Below are 8408 nucleotides of genomic sequence, written 5' to 3' on the forward strand. Positions count from 1 at the left end.
GAGCGCACAGAGAGCGACGGGCCAGCAGGGTGGGCGGGGGGAGGGGGGGGGGCTACCGCGATGCTGGCCGTTGCCTGGCCCGAGCCGGGGCGTGCGCCGCTGCACATATCCCAATCCGCGTGGCAGATTGAGGAGCGTTCGGCCCGAGTGGGCAGCCACGGCGCCGTCCGCCCCGCACACTAATGCGCACGCTCGCGGTCGCGCGCTGCTTGTCCGCCTGCTGCAGCAAGGCGGGGCGCGCGGCCACGGACCCGCCGTGCATCCAAGCGGGCACGGGGCCCTCACTTGCTGGGGGGCGCACGCTTGCGTCGGCACGCGCACACGCAGGTGCATGGAACCGCGCGGGCCAACCCTGCGCGCGCGCGCGCGTGCACACACACACACACACACACACACACACACACCTCGTGGGCGTGCTGGACGACAATTGCCCCCAGGGCGAGCACGGTTTCCTGAAACAGCGCCCGGTCGGCCCGCGGGGCGTCGCAGAAGTTCTTGGTCACCTGGTGACGCGCACGAGAGGACGGCTGTGAAGACGAGCGTAAAATTTACGGTCGCGCTGGGCGGCAACAAGGCTGGCGTCAAAGGGAGGCGTAGTGTGTGTGGATGTGAGAGAGACGTATAAACGAGGAGTGAGCGTGTGTGTGTGTGTGTTGTGGGGGGGGGGCTTTTGCGTGTGTGCGCACGCATGTGTGTGTGTGTGTGTGTTTGTGTGTGTGTGTGCGCACGCATGTGTGTGTGTGTGTGTGTGTGTGCGCGTGTGCGCGCGCACGCGCGTGCGTGTGCACGCGCCGTCGCCGCATGCGCAAAGTCGACGTTGCCGCCGCGGCTCACATGCTGCATCACCGCCCCGACGGTGGGGGCGTCCATGGAGGGGCCGCACTCCGCCACAAAGGCAGCCGTCGCGGCCATCGATTTCTGTGCATGGCAGCGGCTCAATATGCTGCGGTTCGGGCGCGCCAGCCCGCGCCCGCCAGGTGCCCCGCCGGCGCCCTGGGAGGGTGGTCAGGGCGCGCGAGGAAGGAGGAATGCGCGAGGTGGGTGGCGGCAGGAAGGTCGTGGCATGCTGATTTGCTTGCTCGCTCACGCTCACATGCCCCTGGGTGTTCCTCATTGTGCGATGCAAGTGGCGGAGACCGCTGTAGTGGGCGTGGCGGACGGGCAGCGCTGCAGCGAGTAAGGTGGATGCACAAGGGCGACTGGCATTGGGGAGGTCCAACGGGTGAGGCGCCCCCACGGATTCCGGTGGCCGCCTAACGAACACATGGGAAGGAAGGGGGCCAGAAGCCGGGGCTCGGCTGTGCAAGCCGCGATCATACCTTGCCGGCCGGGCCGGTCCGACCCTTGGCGCCCGCGTCCCTGCCGCCCCGCCGCGCGCCGCCGCCGCTCCCGCCGCCGCCGCCGCTGCCGCTTTCTTGACGCGCCGCGCGGCCAGGCGGAGGGCCGCCCGGCGCGCCGCAAGGCTCGTATGCGGGTGAGTTTTCGGTGCCGTTGCTGCCGCCGCCCTCGCCCCAGGTGCTCCCGCCGTCCTCACTCCACCCGTCCCCGCCTGCGGTCGCCGCCGCGGCCGCCGCTGCTTCTGCTGCCGCTGCTGCCGGCCGATGCCGGCCAGTCCCCCAAGCGTTGCCGGCTGCGGCTGCGGGCCGTGGCTGCTGCGGGGGCCAAGTTGCCTGCAGAGGCGCTTCTGGTGCCGCCAGCAACCTCTTAGCCCAAGGCAGAGGCGCGGCGGGCACCTCCTGCTGCTGCTGCTGCTGCTGCTGCTGCTGCATCCCCCCTGGTTCGCGCGCCTGCTGCGGCTGGGCCGTCGCCGCGGATGCGCCCCAGGCGGCACCTGCTGCGCAAGGAAAGGGGAAAGGGGATACAAAGCATTTTCGAACCACCCCAGGGCATCGCAGGTGCTATGAGGCAGATGTACATATGCAAGAGGAGGTCTGATCCAATGCAGTTGGCAAACTTACAGGGCCTCTGCGACCGCACCCGGGTGCCGCTGCCAGCGCACCTGCGCCTGCGCCGCCGGCCCCGCCCCACGCCGCCGCGGCCGCGCCGCCGCTGCCCCCCACCCCCTCGTCCTGCTCCCCGCCGCCGCCGCCGCCGCCGCCGCCACCGGCGCTGGGTTGCAAGGCGCGCGCGAGCGCGCGGCGGAGCAGCGCCATCTGGCGCCGTTCGTCGCCCTCCAAAGCCTGCAGCGCGAGGGGTCCTCGTGAGTTTCAAAGACCAGCCGGCTAGGCAACGCGCAGCTGCTTGCCGCCCTGCCCAATTCTGGAAAGATGGAGACGACAGAGACTTCAGCAAAAGCGACAGAGACGCCAGCGGCCGCGCTTTGAGCCCGAGTGGCAGGTCCCTCCGGCCCGGGCCGCGAAACGGGCCGCCCCTGCGCCCGCCCACCTGCCACGCGTCCGCCGCGATTCCGACCACCGTCCAGCCGCGCGCCGCGAGGCCGCCGTTTCGCGCGAGCGTGTCGTCGGTGGGGCGGGGGGCGCCGGGGGGTCCTGTGAATGCTGAGGGGTCCTCCAGCATTATGGCGTACCGCCGACCTGCGACAGGGAACGACGGCCGATTCGTATCACATGACATGGGGCACCGCACCACACCGCATGTGTTCCATGGCGTCGCTCAGCGCAGAGGCGCCGCTCGTGTCTTATAAACGAATAAGCTGGAGGAGCGTTTTTGGGGCCGCGGCGGCTGCATGGCAGGGTGCGATTGGGCCCCTGCGGCGAGGCCGCCTTGTCGCCCTTGTCCCAGCAGGGGCCAGGGGCGGCCCCCCGCCCCGGGGGCACTGCGTGCTGCTCCCCTGCACTCCACAAGCGGACCCTCATTCCTCATGCCTGCCCCTTGAAAATCTGACCTCCTCATGAAACGAGGTGCGATCGCTAGCAAACCACAACAAACAGGTTGACAGGAAGAGCAATGGGTGCAGGACACCAGGGGATCGGAAGCCGAACAGGCGCACCTCCCAGCTCCGCGGCCACGTCAACAGAGTACTCCTCGTCGTCCGCCGCCACCGCGTTGAGCGCCAGCTCCCCGATCTCCGGCAGCGGCCCCAGATCTCCCTCCAGATCTCCGCCCAGATCTCCGCCCAGATCTCCGCCGCAGAGCGCCTCCAGCTGGGCCTGCTCCAGCAGCGCGTGCAGCGCCTCTGCGGCTTCCAGCTGCCGCCGGCTGCGCAGCCGCGACGCGCGGCGCCACGCGTCCCTGGATCGCTGCAGAACTTCTGGGGGCAGCTCGGAAGCTTCCTGGGCGTCGCTGGCCTGGCCGTCGCAGAGCCAGAGGTGGGCCTGGCGGAAAGAACGCGGGAGGTGGAAAGGGTGGTGTCATGAATGAGGCCACGACCAAGGCATGCAGGAAGGGGGGCGTCGCGGGCTGCCTGCCAGACCAGCGGCGGAGAAGGGAGCGGCACGACAGTGCGGCGGCATTCCGGATGTGCATTCACGCACATGCACGCACCTAGCCAACCCAGAGAACCAATCGCCCAGCAAATTGCCCGCCGCCCAGCTTGCGTGCCTCCTCGCCGCAGCACCAAAAAAAACCGCTGACGCGCGTGCAGCAAGCGGCCCGCAGAGCTGTGCGGCTCCTCTCCTCCCCCCTCCCCCCTTGCCCGCCAAATCATCCACGGACCATCCACCAAGCATCCACCAAACATTCACCTGGTAAGCCATCCGCAGCTTTTCGGCAGTGTACTGCCCACCCGCCCCCTCCAGCGGCGGCAGCGAAGCCAGCAGCAACCGCACCTATCGGGGCCACACGCCAGGGCAGGCGGGTCACGCGCTGCATGGTGCGACGCTTCACGCATGACAGCGTCGACGCCACTCCTCGACTACCAAACTGCAGGTTTGAGAACGCGCCAATCAGGGCAGCCGAGCAGCCGCGCCGGTCCCGAACCCCTGCCGCGCCGCCCGTGGCCGCGGACGTGCCGCGCTGCCCACGGCGCCCATGGCCGCGCCCCGCGCCGCAGCTTCCGGGCCGGAAGACGCCCCTGACCCGTTGCAGAACGCTGCGCACCTGCGGCTGCAGCGCGCGCCTGTTGGTGGCCACGGCGAGCCATGCGATCGTGATGACGTCACCGGCGCCCAGCCGGCCCCCGCCCAGGAGACGCGCGCCACGCTGCGGGGGTGTGGCAGGCGGGTGGCAGCTGCTGGGCAGCTGTGATTTTGGCGGAGCTGCCCGAGGCAGTCTGACCCAAGTGAACGGGCGGCGTGGCGTGGCGCTGCGCCGGCGGGCGAAGCGGGGCCGCGCCGGCCGAGGCAGCAAAGTGGCGCGGTGCAAAGGGTGTAAGCAGCGTGGGTGCAAGCCTGCGGGCGTGCGATGCTGTACATGGAGGGCCATCCCAGATCCTCGAACCCTGAACCCTGAACCAAACAAAAACTGAAATCAGAAAGACAACAGATGCCCAGTATCACCCTGGAGACCCCACACATAAAACCCTGAATCCAGAATGCTGAACTCTGCAAGCCCTGCATGAGAGGAAGAGCTGAAGCACTGGAAGCCCTGAACTCTGGAAACCCCAGCCCTGAAACCTCTGAAACCATAACCCCTCAACGCTGACCTGGACAACGAGCTCAACCAGCGACGCGTGGCCATGAGGGGACCGCGCCAGCGCCCACGCCAGCTGAGTCAGCATCTGCAGCTGGCGGCGGGCGGCGGCGGCGGGGAGCGTACCGACCGTGCCGGGGATGGGGGGAGGGAGGAGGAGGCAGGAGCGCAGCCGAGCGTGCAAGCGGGCACGGGCAGGGAGCCATCGGGGGGGGGGGGGCGCGGCTGCCGCGGAAGAGGGTGCCGCGTGTTGGAACGCCCTTGGGAAGCGGAAGCGGTTTGAAGGTGATAGAGAGGAGGCGGCGCCGCGCCTCACCTGGGGGCTGTCGATCAGGGTGGCGGCACTAAGCGCCCGGGTGCAGGTTTTGCAGAGCGGGTCGACAAGACCTGCCTGAGAGGTGGGCATCAACGGTGGGGTAAGGGACAGCGCAGGGGGCGCCGTGACGAAGGGGGGGACGGCGCAGACGAGGCGGGCGTGGTGAGCGGGGGGCCACAGCAGCAGGGCAGGTTGCGGGATGTGCCATGGAGGCTGCTCTTCTCTTGCCGATGCAATACAAAAGACGCCCGTGCAACACCGCAGCCAGACAGCATGATAAAACAACCCCCCCCCCCCAAAACGCAAAACACGACTAGATCCTTCACCACTAAGCACTCAACCCTAAGCAGGCCCTGGCCGCCCTTGCCTGGTGGACCCCCAGCTTTGCACACGCCCACAGCGCGGTCGCCGCTGCGGGGCCATCAAACGTCTCCAGGAGCTGCGGGGCCCCACCCTCGCCGCCGCCGCCGCCGCCGGCGACGCGGGACGCGCACTCTGCGGCCAGGCGTTCAGCGTCCGTCTGCGGAGCACAGGGGGGCGTGGGCCGGCGGATTGCAGGATCTGTGAGCACATCCACCTTGCATGATGCCCATCACACTCACACATGCACGCACGCGCGCATGCACGCATGCATGCACACCACTCTGGCGCGCATCACTGCCCATGCGCGGCCGTGTCCCTGCGCGCAATCACATACCCATGCTCCACCCCAGCGGCTGCTGCCCCTCCGCGCAAGCCCCAGCAAGCCCCCAGCAGCATGGAGCACTCGGTCCCCATCGGGTCTGCACATGGAGAGAACAAAACAAAACAGAACCACGCGCAGCGACGCGCCGCCGAGGCGCACCGGCTCGAGCGACAGCGGCAGGCCCGCCGCCTGCTGCGCCGCGCTGTCGTCGGCGCCGCTCAGCAGCGCCAGGGCTGATAGGTAAGAAGCCACGACGCCGCCATCGGCGCGCTCGAGCTTGTCCGCGGATAGGAAGGCGCTTGCCAGGGCCTTTGGAAGGTGGAGGGCCGGGAGGGTGGCGAAGCGGGGCCGGGGGGCGGGAGCAGAGGCACGATGCATGGGGCGTGAGGACAAGCATGGTTTGGACCCCCAGAGACGGCGGGGCCCACTGCGCCAGCCGCGCCGCGCCCGTGCGGGATCCTAAAAGAGGCGGGTACACCCACGCCAGGCGTGGCACGGCGTTGGGGCCGCGGGGCGGGGGACCGACGGCGCGGCTGCCCGTGTCCTGGGGCGTCTGTCGCTGCGGCGTTTCGAACAGAGGGGCCCCCATGCTCACCAGCCATCGCTCCTGCGGCAGTGGGTCCGCCCAGCCGCCCAGCACGCGCAGCACGCCCGCAGAGCTGAGCACGCGCGCCAAGTAGCGCGCAGGGGCGGACGCGACGTTGCCCGGCCGCGCAAGCAGCGAGAACAGCACGTGCACCTGCATGTTTGCAACAACGAGCGAGGGGCGGGCGGGCGCGGCGTGGGGCAAGGTCGGCTGCGACGGCGGCGGCAAACTTGCGAAGCCTGCGGCGACGCCCGCAGCGCGTGCCAACGGGGGGTTGTCAGCACAGCGCCGCGGGCGCGCATGGCTGCCCGTCACGGGCGGGCGCACGCGCCAGCGCACCTGGTCCGGCGCCAGCTGCTGCTGCACCGCCGCCGCCGCCCACACCGTCTCTGTCGCGTCTCGAGAGGTAACGGCCGGCCCCGCGTCAGGCCCCGACGCCGACAGATCGCACACGCGCGCCGCGCCGGCGCCGACGGCGCGTTGGATGCGCGCATGCGGGAACGCCTCCCCAAACGCGCCCTCGAGATAGCCCTGGCAACGGCGCAAACAGGGGCAGGGCCGCGTGAAGGGGTGCTCCGAGTGGGGGCGGCCGGTTTGAACTCGGGCAACCGACAGCTGCAGAGAAATCTTGGGGTGCGACAGCAGGGAGGGCGGCGAGCCGATACATGCGCGAGCGCAGCACTGCTTCGCTGGACATGGGCAGCAAGGCGGCATGCTCCGCAGGACAGGCATGGCTGCAGGCCTGTGATTGCATGTGTGCGCGCCGCACGCATGCAAGCACATGCACATGCATGTGCCCATGCAAATTCGCCCTTGCATACACGAGCACGCCCTTTGCGGGGCGCGTGCGCGGCCCGCCCCTCAACGCGCCTGCTCCCACAGCCTCGCCAGCGCCGACGCAACGGTGGCCAGCTCCGCGGCGCTCGCGTCCCCGAGCGCGCGCCCAAACGCCCGCAGCGCCGCGTCCAGCGCCCGTGCCGCCGCCGCGCTTGCCACGCCGATCGCGCTGATCGCCCACACTATGTTGGCGGCCGACCGCCCCTGCAGGTCGCCGCTGCAGCCGGGCAGCAGCGCGCAGAGCGCCTCGGCGGCCGCGTGGGCGGCCTTGGCGTCTGCATAGCTCCGCACCTGGCCGGCGCGGCCACGTAAAACAGATAACACATTGTCATGCAACATCGCAACGCGACCTCAGCCAGGGCTCCGATTTCAGAAGTGCACAAAGGTGCGCTGCCCGGGTATATAATAGGCGCCGCCGCCTGGCACGACGCGTCGGCCGGATGGGCGGCGCAGCCACATACGTCCGGAAACAGCCAGAAAGTGATGCAGGCTCTGTGAGACCCGCCCTGGGCAGCGCCCCCGCGGGCCTGCAGCCCCTCACCATCTTTGGCAGGTGGCACAGGGCCGCGCTGATGTGGATGTGGTTCATGCCCGGCCCATACTCGTCGATTAGCGACTTGGTGGGGGACGGCGGGGCGATTTACGGGGTCGCGCGGGGCATGAGGCGTTTCAGGGGCCTGGGTCTAGCCAGCAGGGCGTGTCCATGGGCCCACAGCACGCCAGTGGGTCGCCCCGCCGCCGCCGCTGGCCCGCCGCCCTCGCCCTCGCCTGGTGCGCCGAGCGCACGCGCTCCTCGTGGTCGCCGCGAGCGCTGGGTGGGGCACAGGAAAAGCAACCCCTGCACATGCACTGCCCCCCATGCAGCACCTCGCCGTGTGCATGGGTCGATGGAGTGCCCGGGCAGCCTCCTGGCCTCACCTGGATATCCCGGACACCTTTGGCTAGCTTAATCATCCCCGTCACCCGCCTCGCGTCTCGGTCACCCATCTCGTACCGCTGGGTGGTTGGGTGACACAGGGGCGGGTGTTGTCGGCGGCGCAAATGTGGCGCATGGGGCGGTGGGCGTTCGCTAATTTGGCATGGGTGTTGAGGCTGCTGTGCAGCAGCAGCAGCAGCAGCAGCAGCAGCAGCAGCAGCAGCAGCAGCAGCAGCAGCAGCAGCAGCAGCAGCAGCAGCAGCAGCAGCGGCAGCAGCAGCAGCAGCAACAGCAGCGGCGGCGGCGGCAGCAGTGGCATCTGGCAAGCGGCCTAGCCGGTCAGTGTTGGTGATGAATGGGTATCAGGCACAGTGACGTGTGTTTGAGTGTGTGTGTCGGGGGGGGCGGGGCGGGAGGGAAGAGGGGTGGTCGCAGCTAAGGTGCCCGTCCAAAGGATGAAGGCGCAACACTTGCCTCTCTTTCGTCGACGATCGCTTCAGCCAACCCTTGCCGTGCGCTGGCCGCGCCTCGCAGCATT

At 69.4% G+C, this 8408-nt stretch overlaps 1 protein-coding gene across 1 annotated transcript; it reads right to left on the bottom strand.

The window, feature by feature from the left end:
• Positions 1 to 2222: 2222 nt before the first annotated feature.
• MNEG_6791 (hypothetical protein) lies at positions 2223 to 7498 on the bottom strand (the record flags this gene model as incomplete). Its single annotated transcript, XM_014044733.1, has 13 exons — positions 2223 to 2249; positions 2386 to 2534; positions 2951 to 3275; positions 3645 to 3728; positions 4000 to 4101; positions 4544 to 4624; positions 4847 to 4917; positions 5300 to 5366; positions 5691 to 5840; positions 6127 to 6270; positions 6457 to 6648; positions 7021 to 7245; positions 7496 to 7498. The coding sequence occupies 13 exons, from the start codon at positions 7496 to 7498 to the stop codon at positions 2223 to 2225; spliced, it is 1620 nt and encodes a 539-aa protein (XP_013900187.1).
• Positions 7499 to 8408: the final 910 nt, after the last annotated feature.

The sequence above is a fragment of the Monoraphidium neglectum genome (assembly GCF_000611645.1).
Source record: "Monoraphidium neglectum strain SAG 48.87 unplaced genomic scaffold scaffold01139, whole genome shotgun sequence".
NCBI lineage: Eukaryota > Viridiplantae > Chlorophyta > Chlorophyceae > Sphaeropleales > Selenastraceae > Monoraphidium > Monoraphidium neglectum.